Source organism: Manis pentadactyla, chromosome X (genome assembly GCF_030020395.1).
Source record: "Manis pentadactyla isolate mManPen7 chromosome X, mManPen7.hap1, whole genome shotgun sequence".
Classification (NCBI taxonomy): domain Eukaryota; kingdom Metazoa; phylum Chordata; class Mammalia; order Pholidota; family Manidae; genus Manis; species Manis pentadactyla.
In genome coordinates this window covers 130,661,005-130,679,155 of record NC_080038.1, presented here as the reverse complement: position 1 = coordinate 130,679,155, position 18,151 = coordinate 130,661,005, and the positions used below count along the sequence as shown (strand labels likewise).

Below are 18,151 nucleotides of genomic sequence, written 5' to 3'. Positions count from 1 at the left end.
TCAAACTTGCTCTGGAAAGAGTTTAGTACAATTCAGTGCTTGCCAGCTTGCCCACAGGGTACTTAGGGTGCAGCAGAGAGTAAAAACCCAGAGCCCATGCCGAGGTTCCTAGGGGCTTTGTAAATTTGTTGACCAGTACTTAACAAAGAGCATTTGCCTGTGGTATTGAGAAATAGAATCCTGACTTACCCAAGCTGCTGCCCTCCAAACCTGGAATAGCCCGCTGCAGCTTGACTAAGCCCCCCATCATTTCCTGCTGGGGAGCACTTCTCTTCCACCACGTCCTCGCTGTTCCCACCATTCACTGTTCCAAAGTGTAGTTGGTCTCCCCAGATAAACAGTAAGCTGCTGGAGGTAGTGACATAAGTTTGAGATGTCTGAATCTTTCTCTCCATGTTGGGGCTCAATGAATCCTTGGGGATTTATTTTTGATTGAAAGCAGCTCAAAGGGTCTAGGGTCTCTTTGGCATAATCACAGGTGTCTGTCTTCACACCATTGTCAGCCATTTTGTGAGCCCAGGAAGAGCAGCCAAAGGTTGCCTGAAAGATGTTTAACTGGTATTTGCCCTAAAATGGCAAAGTGTCATCTAATTTGTGGAAAATCCATGTTTTACTAATTAGCAGGAGGAGTCACGATGGAAATCATGAACTTTTCTATAAAATAATATTTCTGTTCTTGACAGCATGCCAGGTCATCAGAGGCAAGCTGGACATTCATCACTCTGGCAGCAGCAGAACGATCAGAGTCCTATTACTCGCTGAAAATAAATACTATCACGGGCATTTTCACAGCCAAAACGGTCTTCCAAATCAAAGCATTTGCAGAATGCCTATATTTGAAGATTGGCTAAGTATACCCAAGTCTTGTCCCTAAATCTGGTTTTGAATGAAGGTGACTTAATATTGTCAGTTCAAAGACACTTTCGAACATTCAAGGCACTTTATCACTTACGTTAGTGCTTTCACACATACACACACTCACATACTCATTTTCCTCCACAAAAAAGTACCCGTAAGGACCTGTAGGAAGCAGTGGTTGTGGGATTTCCTCAGGACAAAACTTTATAGGTCAGGGGACTGACTCTGAGGCAGATATCCAGGGGCCTAAGGGCCTACGTCCTTTTTTTACGTTACGTGGGACGGTAGCGGAGGCAAAGGGGAGTCTAAGAGGCTTTGTACCAGTGATGGTCCCTGGCCCTCAGGTCCATTTAGTCAATGTTAAATCTTGCTTAGAGGATCCAACGTGGTCTCTTTAATGGGGGAGATGTGGTGGGTGGGGCCATGAGGCAGTGAGAGGTGAGTGTGGGTGGCTTAGAAAGAAAGGAGTTAAGACTTACTGTGTCTCACTGTGCTAGAATATCTATATACCTCATCTTGCTTAAGCTTTACTTGACCTCTGTGGTGAAGTTATTATTACTGTTACCTCCCCAGGTTTCACATCCAGAAAGTGACAGAGCTGGGATTTGAATCCAGCTCAGCTGTCTGCCCAGCTCACTGCCCTAGACATATTCACAAGGGGAATGGCAGACTTGATTTATGGCCTTGAAACCCAGGAGTTTGTCTCCTTTCTCTTTGGAAGGGTCTGATTGTCTTTACTTATGTATGTATTCATTTATTTATTGCCTGGAGAGGAAATGCATTCTCTCAGTACAATATTTGAAAGATATAAAGAGGTATAGGGTGAAAAGTAAACCTCCCTTTGTCCCTTGCTCTCAGATACCCAGTTCTCCTTGCCGAAGGCAACCATTGATACCAGTTGCTTGTGTATCCTTCCAGAATGTTCATTTCATTACTCACTTCTACCAAAGGCCAAATGTGGGCAGCCTGCCTGGCTGGCAAGCCTCACTGGTAGTATTTGGGATGAGAAAAGTCCATCCACTGTCCACTGCGCTTAGTCACAGAGTGAAAAGCAGGCAAAATCCATCTTCGATGTTTACTCCATTGTCTTGGGGTCTTCTTGCCTGCATCCCTGCTGTCCTGCTCACCCTGACTTGTCCTTTCCTCCCTAGGGAGAACCACCAGCTTCCAACAGCTTCTTCTCTGTTACCTCCCTCAGGATCCTGCTTGCTGTTCCCTCAAGGGCTGTCTTGGCAGCGAAATTCATCCCTACTAAGTAATTCATGGTATCTGTGGATTGATGAGCCACCCTTTTCACAAAACATCTTTACATTTTAACAAGAGGCTTCAATCAAAAGAGTGACTTGAGTAATGGGGATTTCAGGTGTTTGTCATGACAGGCCAACAGGATAGTATTTTTCCCAAAAGGTACGACCTTGTGACTGTTCCTATCTACTTCCCCCGTGGGTGTCAAGCCAGCTGGGTCCCCTGAAACTTTGGCCACCTGGAAATTGTTTGGCTCCCAGTGCAGTAAACATCCTGATCTTGATTTTTTTTCTTTGAAGATGGTGATGCTTGGAGTTTCTGAAATAAAATCCTCAATGCTGTAGACATTTCTCCTGTAATATAACTATAGACTCAGATCTTATCTAGAAAAAGAAACAACTATAAAATGAATAGGAGAATAAGTCTGACTTTAACATTCACTAAATGCTATCTAATTCTGCCTCTTCCAAAATAATAAGTAGAATATGAAGTTGAAGCAGATGGAGTCACAAATTCAGCATTTTCCCTAATCTGGCGGTGGGGGCAGGCGAGAATCTCTGCTGGGAATTATTGAAGAAATCTTTGTGAATGGAATTCATTTTCATTTCCACAGGTAATATTCCTTTCACAGAATTAGGCACAACTTCACAACTCAAGGTAGAGAAACTGTAGGGATCTTCATCAAAGTCATCTGCATTAAGGGAAAAAAGAATAGTTTCAGCCATAGCACTGGGGGCTTTGCACACAGTAGAAGTGTTAGGCATTTTTATCGAATGAAGGAATGAATGCAGGAATTAAAAAGGAAGTCGAAGTTGTGGTGCTTTCCCTGGATAGTTTAATACAAATCTGGGGTGAACTAATGCATCGTGATGGCACTGTTTAGGCAATTACAAGTGCATGTGTTTGGAATAACAGGTTATGCTATGCATGGTAACCTTAACCTAGGGGAGGACATTCATGGGCAAACCTTGCAGGCCTTCAGGAGGAGACCACATAAAATGATAACATGCACATATCTAGACTCCCTATGAATGTGATATTCTTCCTCTGAAGGTTTAGCTGTTTCTCAAGCCTGAGAGGGTACAGTGGTTCAGAGGGTGCAATTTTGTTCTCTGCGCTCATGGAAATGGAGCTTCCGGCTGCTACAAGTCTGATGACAGCATTTAGATCGCACCTTTAGAGCCTGTGGTCCAAGAGGCTAGACTACCTGCCTGACTGGCTGAGTTACTGTCACAACTCCAGGCCACTTGGCTCTCCTGATCTACTGCTTGGTACAACATTAAAATCCTGAACGTGGTATTTACTACTGCTCGCCTGAAGAAAAATATGTTCATTTGAGCCATATGTGCTAATGAAAACAATATCCTCCAGGGACAGCAGTGGAGTCAATGCTAACTAACCCTTTTGCGAAATGGTATCTCCAATCAGCCCTAACTCTTAGCTACTAAGGAGCTTCCACAACCCCTGCCCCCATATGCCATGGCTCCCCAGTGCCTCCATGTGAGCACCAGGGCATATCCTCAAGTTAGCTGGCCAGAGCTTGATGGATGCTGTGGCAAAGGAAAGATTGTTTTCATATGCGGCAACTGTCCCATACAGAAATGAAGACAGAGACTCCAAACACCCGTCAAACAGCCTAAACTGGAAAACAGCATTGCCTCACACCATCCGGAAGTGGGTAGGCACTCTGGAGATGATCCGTCCTAGCCTCTTGTGTTGGCCATAGAGCGAATATAGCTCTGAGTCGGGAAGTGATGTGCCCAAGGTCACCGAGTTAGTGACAGAGCTGGGACTTGAGCCAAAGCCTTCTGACTCCAAGTTTGGTGGGCAGTTTTTTTGTCGTGGTTGTTTTACCCACCATGCTGATTCCAGATGGGGTGCAACTCTTGGAAATAGAACTGTTGTAAGGAGCCAACATAATGAAAACTACAAGTGGCTAAGGCGGTTCTACAGCCAGCGCCGACAAGGCGGGAGAACGGCTACAGCCCGGCCACAGAGGTGTTCTGTGTATGTCAACTGGAGTCTACTTTGGTCTTTAGAAAAGGCAGCCAAAGGCCACTGCACCATCATCCATCTGGAAGCACAGAGAACAGAGCCATCACGACATCAGCTTGAGTGCCTACGTTCTTGCCCTCCTTGACTTTCTTGTTCGTTCAGGCCTTTAGGCCAACCCGTTCCCCCCCAACACCCATCCCCACCTCTGCATCTGTCTGGGTGCCTAGAAATTTGGCAGCTCTGGAAGAAAGTGAGATCTAAAAGTGTTGTGCTGTTAAGCAACTCTGCTTGGAGGGGTGTGATGAGCACTAGCCCAAGAGCCAGGAGACCTGAGACCTGTCTTGAGTTCTTCTGCTAGTGGTCTGAGCGACTGTCCATAAGGCACTTTTCTTGTCCTGCTTAAGTTACCTCATCTGTAAAATGAGCATACTGTACTAGACAGTGTCTAAGGTTCCTCTGGTTTTAACAGTCTATGACAATTGCCTTTAATTACCCATGATTTTTTTGACCTTCATTCTTTTCTCTCCTCCATTAATCTAACAACCCACCAGATTTGCACATGCTAAATTCACTAGACGCTTCTATACACACTTTCTCAGCCAAGAATGAGCCCAGGTTTATACATGCAAATGTGCATTTAGTTTTGAGGAGGAAGTTATTTCCCAAGGCCACTTATTTCCAATGGCCTCCCATTAATTCAATATCTCTGGAATTTAAGTGTAGACAGCGCAGCCTTTTCTCTCACCATGTGGGAAGCTTATTTCTGAAGGCGTGCCTTGTGTGGAGCCTAAAGACTTGCAAGTGGAACTAGTTGCAGTTGACTTGAGGGATGGTGTCAACAATTTGTGCTTGAAGGTTTTCTTCAGTCTGTCCCGTTTACACCTGACATTTAGCCCACACCTGCTGCTCCCATCTGAAATGACACCAAAAAAAGTTAAGCACATGAAACTCATCAAATTCTCCACTTAAAATGGGTGACCTTTATGATATATAAATGGCATCTCAATAGTCCTGTTAAAAATTCAAAGCTCGATGCACAGAACGTTTGTTCTAGGTACCTTAAGGAGTCAGCCTTTCTGTGGAAGTGTGAGAAGTAAGTTTGTACTGCAATGTGTGGTTCAGACAGAGCTAAGTCCCTTGCCAAGGATGCCTGCTTTCCCTACAGCCCAGCACAGGGACCAGGGGGTTACTGACATGCCCAGTGTAAAGGAGGGACATCTCTGTGCTACTTACAGAATCTTCGAGTTCAAGCCCTACCTTCCCTAAGGAAACAGACTGGGTTTTGCATTGAGACTGAGAGAAGCTGTCTGAATTGGATGGAAGAACCTTTTGCTATATAGAAAAATCAGTTTGCCTGAACTGGAGATTCTCAGAGGCACCATCAGAGTCCATGATGTCTCCCACTGCACAAGAAGGGCCACCAGTCCATCCGGGCTGCCCATCAGGGAGGCATCACAGGGATGCTGACAAGTTCTCCCCACTCTACCATCACTCACTGCTTCCTGCATCCTCTCAACTCACTCCACTATGGGCCATAGTGTCTGGAACACAGTAGGCATCCAATCCATTTATTTTAATAGAATCAAAATGGAGGTGACATGGAGGAAAAGCAATCCAAGGAATCTGGGCCCAAAGAGAAACTGCTAAGTCGCAATATGGCCCAAGTCGCATCCTTCTTCACCTGACTTCATTCATCGACATAAAAGTACGAATCATTTTCATGGCATGGAAACAGCCTCCATTTTGATGCTGATGTTGTATAGGCTCAAGTCAGGAGACAAGTTAATCTGATCAGCTTTGTAAAACCTGTAAAATTCAAAACCTTACTCAAACTGGCATCTTACCGGAAGAGTTATCCAGTCGCAACCACGCACAGTAGAGGTGGTGCTGCCACTGCTCCCGCACAGTCTCCTTCATCACGCAGTGGAACACAAAAATGAGGAAGCCTACGCCAGGAGAGGAAGTCAGTCTTTTTCAGTTTCTTTCACTCACTGTCACCAATGCCCAGACTCAGGTCTACTCTTGTCACCATAGATACTCCTTCTAAGGAACCCCAGGGCCATTACCGGCTTTCTCAGCTCATCTTCCTGGCCTCCCTTCCCAAAGGCAATGATGGCAAGAAGTTCTGTATCAAGACTGCATGTCAACCACAGTTTTCCTACCAGGCTGCTATCCATCCTAGAGCTTGAGAGATCAGGCCTGTAACGGTAGCCAGCCACCGAGATGGCCCTCAATGATTCCCCCATCCTGCATCCACGTTCTCGTGTACTATCCTCCCACACTGTACCAATAGAATATGGCAGAAGTGATGGCATGTTGCTTCCGAGACTAGGTTACAGAAGACATTGTGGCTTCTCACACTATCTCAGGTCACTCATTGCAAAGGAAGCGAAGGGTTATGTCTTGAGGACACCCTGACAGCCCTCTGGACAAGCCTCCATGGTGAGGAACTGAGGCTGCCGATCCACAGCCATGTGTGTGAGCCTTCCTGGAAGTGAATTTGGCAGACCCAGGCAAGTTTTTAGATGCCTGCAGCCCTGGCTGACAGTGTGACTGCAATTTCATAAGAGTCCCTGAGCCAGAACCACCCAGCTAAGCTGCTCCTGAATTCCTGACCCTCAGAAACTATGTAAGATAACAAATGTGTGTTGTTTTCGGCTGTGAAAATTTGGGAATCATTTGTTGCACAGCAATAAATAACTAATACACATGATCTTTGGCACAATTACACTCTGTGGGAACCAAAAATTTGGTGTCCTCATTTTCCACTGCCAGCCCTGATTTTGTCCTGCAAGTGGGATAAAGGTGCTGAAGGTATCTGCCGGCAGGACTGGCCATTTTCCCATCCTCACCCTCTATAATATCTCCTTGGGAGATAAAACCAGGGTTCCAGATGATCCTGACTGCAAATGCCCTGGAAGGCCCACTGGATTACCTAAAGTTTGGGGTGGAATTGACAGAAAGGACTCCTGTCAACAGCCTGACTTCTATTTATGGTCCGTGCTAAAAGTCTTTTCATCGACAAACCCTTTCCAGATACCTCAAATTGAAACTCATCTTTCCCACTTGTGAACTCCCACAACACTTTGTTTCTTTTAATATTTGCTATGTGTGGCCATATTATTCTCCATGTGTTGCCCATCTGTCCACGCAGCTGGGGAGTCTTTGGGGGCTGACGTATTATCCCTTTCCATCTTTCAATCACTTCCGCCTTTGCCTCCAGTACTGTGTGCGGTAACTCAACGGATGTTTGTTGACTTGAACTCCATGGCACTTGATACATAAGCTCTCACACCCCCTCTACAACCTGAGTAATACCTACTTTGGCCTCAACATATTTCTTTTGGCCTAAGTGCAGTTGGTAAACCTTTGCTCTCCATACAGGGTTCAGCTCACCTCCTCTTTGGCCGATGGTCCTGAAGGTGAAGGATTAATAATGGATAAAAGCGGTCTTATCTCATTGAAAGCTGAGCACGAGTCAATAGTAAATGTCCCCCAAAGCTCTTTTCAGCTAGGGCATATGTGGAAGTAAAGAGTCTTGTTTGAAGTGGATGAGTCTCCTGTCATTCTGCCCCAGTTTGACCCTTCCTCCTACTAGCATCATACTCAGTTTGGGGGGCTTTGTTTTAAGAAGATGATGACAACTGGCAGTATTCAAGAACAGAGTGAACAGGAATAGGGGTGGAGGTGAACTTGAGGAAAGAACAGAAAAGCTGGGGTGCTGTATTGGATAAGAGTAAATGCAGAGTGGGGAGTATATGGTGGGGAGAGATGACAGCTATGGTCCCACATCTAAAAGGGCTCTTGTGGAAAGGATAAATTAGGCTTGCTCTGTGTGGTGGCCAGGTCTGAGCTAGGAGCAATGAGAGGAAGCTACAGAACAACCACGTAATAACAAATCTCAGCTAGTATTTACTAAGCAATGACTATATCCTAAGCATTGCACTATTAGTCTCATTTTATAGATGAAAAGACCTCAGAGCCCAAGAAGCCTAGTAAACTTGACCCAGTCACAGAGCTAATATTGGGCTGGCAATGTCAGGGTGAACACAGGCAGTCTGGCTGCAGCCCAGGGTCTTAACCACTGCACTATATTACCCTCAGGAAAGGATAACCCAGATAAGATTCAGAGCTGATTAGAAGCTATAGTGGCAATCATATTACAGTATATAAATGTATCAAATCAACATGGTGTACACCTTAAATTTCCACAATGTTATATGGCATATATTTCAATAATAAAAAAAAAAGAAGGTAAATGCTCTGCCGTATGGAATGATGACCTGTCTCTGGAAAGTTTCGGATAGAGGCATGTGACTTCCTGTCACACGATGGGAAGTTGGATTGGGAAGATCTTGGTTCCCTGGCCCCAGCCCTGAGACTCTGATTCCCAGTGCAAGGCAGCAATCTGGAGGCTAAATGGATCAGCACGTCTCACTAGTTCCCCCAAGGGCTTTATCTCCCTTTGTAACCAGACAACTGTGGTGATGAATCCAGTGGAGTTCACTCCTTTTGGGAGCAGCGGCCACCTGGAAGGTGGTGCAGCAGCCTGATGGGAGCAGATCCTAGTCTCAGAGCAGGTAAGACCCCTCCAGCCTCAGCATGAGCCACGCGCAGCAGAGACTCCAGGCACCCATCACTGCTCTGATTGCCTGCGTGGAGTTCAGTCAGTTCTCAGACTTAAAGGTTATTATGTGAATTCCAACGAGCTGCCTGCCGGCTCTCCCTCTCTTCCCGACAGCCTTCCTTTTCCTTTCCCGTAACAGATTGACCTGCTTACTCACTAGAACATAGGCAGGAGGCAAGACGTCAGGTTTTTGCCACCTGCATTTGTATCTGTGCATCCCTCCTTTGGAAATGGCTCAGCACAAGCCTAATTTTTTCACACCTGACCGCAGGGCAACCCCCCTTCTGCCAGAACTGCAAATTTGCCGTCAGTCTTTTCAACAGCTAATTTGTTCACTTGTTTCATTGCATTCTATATTTGAGTATTTGGGGTGTGTGTGTGTGTGTGTGTGTGTGTGTGTGTGTGTGACCTGAGCCTGAAACTCAAGGATCTGAAAACACCCTCTATGCAAAATGCCACATTCTATCTTGGAGGCAGAACTAGGAACTAGGGTCACTTGGTGCGTGATTGACATAAAGGATACCTGACTGACAGGGACAGCTGGGCTCTGTTGATGCTGGATCTTCGGGGCTTTCGTTTTAGTCCTCTGGGGATCCCCGGTTGGATTCTGCTTCTACCCACATAGGCTTCCTGCTTAGATACTACTCTCCTCTTCCACCATAGGAATGGAGCACTTGCTGTTTCGAAAACACCTCTCCCTTGCTTTTAAGCTCTAAACCGCTCTGCTTTCTGGTTCTTTTGTCAGCTTTCCCTTTAACCCCTCTTCCCACAGGGTGAGGGCATTTCTCCTCAAGAGAGGCCTGGAGTTACTGCGGAGGAAGAAATCTGCATGGGCACCTGTTTCCCAATCCACGTCTGTACACATTCTACGCCAAGGCTGATTAGTCCTTAAAGCATCATGTTACTGAGACCAGGGTGTCTTGGCAGACGCCAGGTAGTTCTGTCAAAAAGCCAAGTGCCGAACCATCACCAGGGCCTCAGTCAGCAATCTAGGATACAACCAAGTGCTGACAGCCTCAAAGAGAACCAAGCGAGAGTGGTGTGGAGAGCTCCTAACACCTCCCTCCACTACTACCAAGAGGAATAAAGATGGCATGTGGAAGAGGAACACATTTTATGTCTTTTTACATTCCAATCAGACTATGGCTATATAAGGTTGGCAGGATCTGGTGGGGCAGAAAGTTTCAGTCGGTACGGGGTAGTTTCTTGAATCATAAAATATGAGGGAAAAAACCATGCCTTCTAGATTGCTCCCCCATCTCTCTGCAGCACCTTGCAAATGCCTACATACCAATTCATTTTTCCCAAGGTTCCTCAGGGATTAATAACCACAACAAAATGTTCTAAGGTTTTTTGAAAAGTTGAGTTACAACACATTTTTAAAGGCTTTTCTCCCCCCATCAGAATTTCCTAGAGTTTTTAGCACGCTAAAGGATATTACACTCTTTCAAGAATGGGGGAGTGTAGTTTGCTATATTTCCCAAACTTTTTGACTACAGAACTCCTTTCTTGTGGGAGCATCCTATGGGAGCACCAGTACACTGCACTCTAATGAAAGGGTTTATTGAATAAATAGTTAAGAGCAATGAGGGAGACCCTAACTCAGTGGACTGCCCAGATCCATTCACAGCCTGCCCCACAGACCAAATAGGTGGGGCCGAAGCTGAGGTTAAGAGCATGGCGTGGAGCCGGGGACTCCCAGGAAATCATTTGGCATGCCTCTTCCCCCAAGAATTTTTAATGGGCAAAATCAAGCTAAAATGAACATCAACAATTTATCTGAGGTATATTAAGCTAGACCCCTGGCTTTTATGTCTCATGTCACCTTTGGTCAATCATTTAATCACTTTGTTCTCATTTATATCTTTTACCAGAAAACAGGAAGGAGATTGGAGAGCTATAGAGACATTAGCTTAGGACCACCTAATTCAACCAGTTGTGGTGGTTTTTTCAAGGTCAATTTGTAGCAAAACCAAGACTAGAACTTTGTCCTTTTGCCTTGGGGCACTGCTCTTTGCTCATCTTCATTCCTCTATGACTACAATTTCCTAGCCTCACTCCTTCCTACAATATTAGGATATGGGGTCAAAAGTTGAATGTTTCTGCTGTCCAGTAATTGCTATGCTCAGCTGGCCTGTGCACTTCAAAACGTCCACGGGCATGTGAATCTGTACACTTGCGAGCACAATGTGCTGATGCAATGAATACCGTAAGAAGCACTTCCAACCGGGCGGGGTTTGATGTGAACATTGCCAACTGGCTGGAGTTGACTGAGCTATCTGGACTTCACTGTACGTCCCTGGGTAAGAAAGAATGCTCTCGTTTAATGAAGCCCTAATGTCTAGCTAATGTTTTCAATGGCTGCCTGTCACCTGGTTGACAGCAGAGGCCTCTTGGAGTATCTTTTCTCCCTTTGAATCCCCAAAAGGTGACAATTTTCCAAAGCAGCAAGAGTTTTGGTGGAGGTCCAGCTAGCCAGGGAAAGTACAAAGAAGCAGCAGTTACCTTGCAAAGTGTTAAAAATGGCAAAAAGATACAAGAAAAGTATCCTCATGGGTCCCCAGGCAAAAAAGGCAAAGCCCCAGGTGAGGCCAAGTAAGAACGTCAGGCTTGTTGTGCCTTTGAGGTCATGCAGGATCATCTTCCGCCGAGTCTTCTGGCTCTGGGATTTCATGGAATTCAGTTGAGCAAGAACAGTGCAGAACATGGAGACATTCATGAGAAATATGAGGCAAAAGTAAGCCACAACTGAGATGTAAAAGATAGAATCGTCTTTAATCCAACAACTGTAAGAGACAAAGAAGAGGAGACCATTGTGATGGAGAGAAACATAAGCTTATATTTTTCAGTGAGACTCCGAAGATCACCTAGTCTGTTTCATTTCACCTGACAACATCTGAGGATATCTGGACATAAAGATGAGCCATCTTAACGGAGGCTACTCACACTCACGGGGGTCAGAGAGCGGATGAGAACCCCAATCTCCTGAGCCCTGGTCCAGGGTTCTTTCCAGCCTCAAGTCAGAAATCCTAGAGGGTATTTCTGCCCTACATATGTAGAAACCTCTCAGTCAATTCCCTAGGAAGCTACTTCGCAACAGCAGAAAAACAAATTATGCATTACCCCCTGAAAGCGGCTCTTCACCACTCCCCACCCCACCTCCTGCACCTTACACCTGAGCTTTTATTTGCAGGATGAATTCTGCCTTGCATAATAAATATCACTGTAAAATGACGAGAGCAATGACTGGCCTTTCTGGATGCTCTATCAAGAAACTGAGGTGATGAGTTAATGAAAGTGTAACAAAAAGAAGACAGCTCTAGTTGTATTGCTTTAAAATATGATGTATTTTTTAAACCTCCCACCACAGCTACAGGTTTGGACTGCAAAAGGCAACACTAGCCATTGGACTGATTAATGGCTCTACAGTTTCTATTAAAGAAGAAATATGTGCTGATTCATATGAACAGATACTTCACCTAATAACATTTCCAATTACTGGGGCATCATCTCTGACTTTTTAACAGAAACAAGCTTAGCCAATTTAACTATGTCAACTTAGCTGAGACCTTTTTTCCAGAACCAGGAAAATCCCTTGTGATCATATTGTTCGTGCTGGTGTAGATACTTTCATGTATGGTGAGTTCATGTGTGTTTGTGTGTGTTGGGAGAGAGGGGGGAAAATATTTAATTTCCCTAATAGAATCTAATAATTAGGGCTCCCTGAATCTTCCTCAGCATTGAAAGAGGTTATAGAAACTTAAAATGGGGAGCACTACATGTTTGGATAGAGAATCATCTCCAAGACATATTATTAAGTACCAAACAGTGTGTATGTGCCATTTGCGTAGCAAAAGGTGCAGAGAGTATCTATATACATTTGATTGTTGGTAATAAAAGTTGCATCCAGGGAGAGAAACTCAGTGGCTGGGGGTTGGCAGTGGGGTTTACTTTTCACCTCCACCCATTTGTACATTGGAATTTTGTATCATGTGTATGTATTACTTCTTCAAAATATAATTGTTTTTTAAAAGCTCTTAGAGCAGTCTGCCTCTTAGTACTGGATATATCTGAACGTGATATTCTGATTATATTCACATATGAAAGGGCTCTTTTCATGGGGTGTGGAGTTGGTTTTATTATGGTTTTGCTTTTGCTTTTGATCTTTGAAGAAGAATCTCCACTAATAGACCCTGGGGACCCTGTAAGTCACAAAATAGGCAAGGAAGGAGGATGGAGGAGGAGATGAGAAGGAAGGGAAGAGAACAGGAAGTTAAAGAAAGGATAAGAAGGAATTATAATTAGAAGGCATCTGCTGGAAAGAGCAATATAATTTTGACCCTCTGGAAACTGTCATCTCAATATGAAATATGGAGGAGTTAGGGGGGCAAGACCTCCCACATTTGATTTCAGTCCAGTGAGAGAGGAAATGTGTAGTGAAAAGGAACTTGAGAGGCAGTGATCAAGAGAATAGATATGGGTAAGTAAAAAACAATCAGAAGTGTGGAATGAGACTGTGCAGTCTAAAGGACTACATGATGACTATCGATAGGCCTGTAAAAGAAAGTTCTGGAGAGGTGGGGTGAAGTGAATGGCTACTTTGTTTTGTAGCTGTAGGTGAAAGAACCAAAGAGATGGTCTTATACATCAAAAAGAAAAAGAAAAGAAAAACAACAGGACAACAAAGTTGAGCCAATTTACAGAGGAAAACAGTGTTGTCTTCTTCAGGGGAGACCAGTGTTGAATGGTAGAAAATGTTACATAGCACCTACTATGAAACGGGCCACATGTTGAGCACTTAAATATACATGATGTCATTTTAATTAGCACACAACATTGAAAGCAAACATTAGTATCCCCATTTTCCAGAGCAGGTAATGGAAGTAAGAAGAGAAGTTGCCCAAGGTTATAAAGAGCCCCAGTACCTAACCATTATATGAGTGTGCCCATGACTGCTTAGGTGGGAAAGGCTGAGGCTGAGTCCTCCTTGAAGCCAGAATCAAGGCCAAACCCTATGCCAGGCACCCCCCACCATACCCTGATGGTCAAGAGCATCACCACCTGAGAAGCTGAGATGCTGGTACTTACAATGGAGTCGGTGAGATGAGAGTTCCATACGGATCTTTTCTCACACTGAGTATGATTGCCACCATGATCGCTGGGATTCCTAGAGTGGGGAAACAAGTCAAAGGCATCCCATCAGAAAGCAGGAGAGAGCCCAATCAATGACTGTGGGTGCTGGTACATTAAGACACAGTTTAAACAAGCCACACAGATGTGTAGGCATCAAAATACCATCGTTTGCAAAATGTTTGTGAATTCTTCCAAGTTAAACATTTCTAGGAGTCCTCCAATCTGCCAAACTAAACAACATGCCAATGGCTCCAATACAACGCCCACTGGTTATTAAAAATAGCTCAAGTGCCAAAAACTCAACTTGGCAATAGAAGTATCTAGTTCATTGGAATGCAAGTTCGAATCGAGCAGTTCTTCACAGATGATGGGCTACCAATATTTTGCCCCTTTCAATACTGCCCCTTAGTTCCCAGTCTCTTTTTGCCTAGGTCACCTTGGAGGAAGGACACCGGCAATCAGCCACAGCTTTTAGAGCTTTTCTGACAGAGGAGCTTTTCCTCACTTATTACTAGTTTGACATTTTGACTAGATTGACCAGTTAATGACCAGTCAATTCAGCCAGACCATTATAAAGCGATCAGCTCAAAGTGGATGAATGTGACAAAAGTATAGACATCGGGTTTAAAAATCCAATTTCATGTACATTTGCAAAAACTTTAATGGTTTCTTCATTTCTAAGAATGTAACTCTCCTAAACTAAGAACATTGCACCCGCACACATTTTAGGGGTTTTGTAAGATACTTTTCAAAGCTGTTCCAAATATCTTGAAAAATATCTTCTGCTGTCCTATTCTGTGATAAACAAGACAATCCCTTCTGTATATCACAACCAAGCAGTGCCTCACATGATGTAGACATTAAAAAAAAAAAAACACCTGTTGGAGTTCAGAAGAAAGGGATGCAGAGAGGCCTCACATTTAGGATGGAAATTACGAGGCAGTTCCCAAGGTGTGTTTACACTTTGATTATTAAACCAAAAGACATCCCTATTGGTTATAAAAAAATGTGGTCAAATCTACTGCCTTAAACAGGGATTTAAATAAAGGAATAAAACCTTTTCAACAGGTTGCTTTGACATTAGGAAGAGAGAACTTCAAACGTTAAACAGATGCTAATGTTTATTTTCCTTATAGTTGATTGTATTTGCCTAATGTTTAAATGCTCCAAGACTCCCTGTAGTGGGACACTCTGCAGTGGCTCCCTGGTGACACAGTAGGTATCGCCAGAGGCCAAGCAGGCAAAAGCTTGAACAGGCACTGATCTGAATTTTGGTGGAATGCCTTGTGACCTTGCACAAATTCCAGAAGTCCGCAGGCCTGTGAGGAGGTGCTCCAAGACCATCCCCTACTTGCCTCACTATCTCCTCTGGGAGGCTGTCAGGACACAGTTTCTCATCACCTCCCAGGTTCTGAGGAGGTGGGAGGCTTTGTAACTTGCCCCTGAGCACAAAGCCTGCAGAATACGAAACCACAGAGGTTCCGTTTAGAACTGGCTCCCCAGCCACAGGGCATCCAAGAACTAGTGCAGTAGCCATCTGCTCCCTTTTGCCTTGGTGTTGCTCTTTATAATGCATGAGATAGGGACTTGGGAGCTGGCACCTTTCACTATTATCCCTTTCACTGTCACGTAAGTCATCAGCTGAAGCCGCAAGCAGCTCATTGCATCTTTAGTGGCCAAGCTAGTCAGGCCTTGGCCTTGGCTTGGGTGTGTACTTGACACTCTCCAAGTTTTTTTGCCTCCAAGTACCAAGCCTTACCCTTTCCTGCCTCTCACTGCTCCCGTGTAGTGTGTGGAGAATGGGAAGATCAGAGAGATAAGAAGCAAATTCCGGAGAACACCAACAGTGAGGGGGCAAGCGTAGGAGGAAGGCTGTGAAAAGGAAGCTGAGGATGAACAATGATGAGGGAGAAGGAAATCCAAAACTGCCTGCTTATTTGCAGTCCCTGCACAGTCAGCTATACGTGCATTATCTGCTTTTTGGATTATTCACGAAGCCTCTTCCACAACACCTTCCAGTCTTCTGGCTGGCCCGAGATGAGGGCCACCACACATGAAGGGGAGCGTATTGAGTGCTTGTGGCTCTCTTTTTCTGATGGATTCCAACGTGTACTAAAACTGTTTTTTAGATTGTGCTTTGTTTCATATTTGTCTGTCTCTGTTCCGCACATCAGCATGGAGAATAGCACTGACTGTGTGGCCAATGAAAGCACGTACTATATTAACGAACTCATTAACAGGGTGAGTAGCTAATCACAAAGCTGTTATGTTCACAGAGCTGTGGAAGATAAAATCTATCTTCCCATGTATCCTATACATGCCTCTGAATACACTTCTACATATCCAACACATCTTCTGAACCCCAAATCTATCTTGAATAGTCTAAGGGAGGAAGGAGAGAGCTGAGCTGACCATGTCAGTTAGAAATACAGGCAAACAAGCCAACGAAACAACATTTAAGTTAGGAAACAGTCACACTAAGTTCGGTTCCTGGCTTCTTCCACAGGACAGCCATGACAGTGACAGTCATGAGGGGTGGTGAGAATCAGCGCCAGTTCACACACTGTGAGTCCTTTCCCGGTCCTTTCAATAATAAGTGAGGTCACAGAGGTGAGAAGTCCTAATTAGGGAGACAGGCTCCTGGTTCAAATTCCACTTTTGCCACTTACTGCCTGCATAAATTTTGGCAAATTACCTTATCTCACTGTGCCTCAACGTTGTCATCTATTAAATGGGAATAATGATGAACCTTTCCCATAGAGAGATTGTGAAGTTTAGATAATCATGTAAAGTGCTTATAATAGTGTGTGGCAGATGTAAGTGCTCCAAAGCGTTGGCTGTTACATCAGTTAAGTAGTTGTTGGGATTGGAACTTCTGTAAAGGGAAGGATAAAATCTGACAGGTTCACTCTTGTAGATACAGCACTTAGCTACAACACAAGCAGGTGCTCAATAAATATCTGTGGGCCAGTTCCTCACCATAGGGCTTAAAAGTTGAATTTATAGAGCAATATATGCAGAAAAAGAGATGCCCACCTAAATGCCAGTGTGCAATCCCTAATTCCTTACCCAGGATAATAACAGAATTTAATCCCAAATAGTCTGTCTAGTGGAGCTAGAATTACAAAGACACATAGGCTTAAAGGACAGACATTCAGGACAATGGCAGGTATACTTACCCCAACCAACTAGACAAAACTTAAAGATATAATTGGGAATGTATATGTTGAAGACTCTGACTAGAGCAAAATACATGTGGACTGCCTCCAGGCCCATCCAAGTCAGAGAGGTGAGGAGGAAGTAATGAAGTGTCACTGCAGCTGAGACACAGAGTCCTGCTTTCTGAAATGATGTCGACCAGGAATTGACCAGAAATACCAAGTTGAGCATCAGTAGGGCTGTGCACAGGTTGATCAGGATTTTGGAAGGGTGATCTTTTCGAAGTTTGCTAAAACAAAAGGCACAACGTTCAGTTAAGGAGGGCCTCTGCTTTCAGTCAAGCATCGCCACATCTTATCTGCATAATAAAGAGTAAAAAATAGCCTATTAAAATTAAATTACTCGTATTACCTTACATGTACTGAATTTTAGAGTCTTCTACCATCTTTCCAGGTAAAGTTGAAGTATCCTAAATATAGTGACTTTCCCTAACAGGAGTAATGATAGCCTTTCTCAGCTAAGCAGTCCCCCCCCTTTTTTTCCCTTTTTCTTTTTCTCTTTTGGAGAGAGGGAAGGAAGGAGTTTCCTGGATGCTGTAACTCCATCACCACTCCTTCAGCAGACTCCCGCTGGATCTACATACGACCAAAGAGCAGGATTGCTATGGAAACCATTTCAAGGAGTTACTTGGATATTTCCCAAGAGCCAGACATTTGGCATCATGGAAATAAGACCTTAAGTTTCAGTAAGTGGCCACAATTGTATTTTGTGGAAACTGACCCAGTATTTTCCAAATGAAAAAAATATATATGTATGGTTTCCTTTGATTCTTTTCATTTCTATTAAATATTTGTTGATTTAAATTCTGCAATTTTTATTTTGTGTCTATGTGGGGTCTTTTAATTGAGGTAAATAGCAAAGTACACAAATCAGAAGAATGCTCAATGAATCTTTACATATGAATACACCTGAGGAACCTCCACCTGAATCAAGAGGTACAATATTTTCAACATCTCAGAGGGCTCCTCCATTCCTTCTCCCATTCAATGTCTCCCACTAGAGGTAACCAATATTCTACCTTCTATCCCCATAGACTTAGGCTTGCCTGTACTTGGAACTTCATATCAATAGAAC

The 18,151-nt window shown here is 44.1% G+C and overlaps 1 protein-coding gene across 1 annotated transcript in view; it reads right to left on the bottom strand.

The window, feature by feature from the left end:
- Nucleotides 1-2,367: 2,367 nt before the first annotated feature.
- The window catches only part of ADGRG4 (adhesion G protein-coupled receptor G4), a 98,554-nt gene continuing 82,770 nt past the window's right edge, over nt 2,368-18,151 (bottom strand). Inside the window, exons 18-23 of the mRNA XM_036919182.2 lie at nt 17,038-17,306; nt 13,814-13,892; nt 11,231-11,511; nt 5,943-6,044; nt 4,844-5,011; nt 2,368-2,794 (exon numbers count right to left, since the gene is read on the bottom strand). Coding sequence (XP_036775077.2) covers nt 2,610-2,794; nt 4,844-5,011; nt 5,943-6,044; nt 11,231-11,511; nt 13,814-13,892; nt 17,038-17,306 — 1,084 coding nt within the window. The 3' untranslated portion in view covers nt 2,368-2,609. The remainder of the gene's footprint in view (nt 2,795-4,843; nt 5,012-5,942; nt 6,045-11,230; nt 11,512-13,813; nt 13,893-17,037; nt 17,307-18,151) is intronic.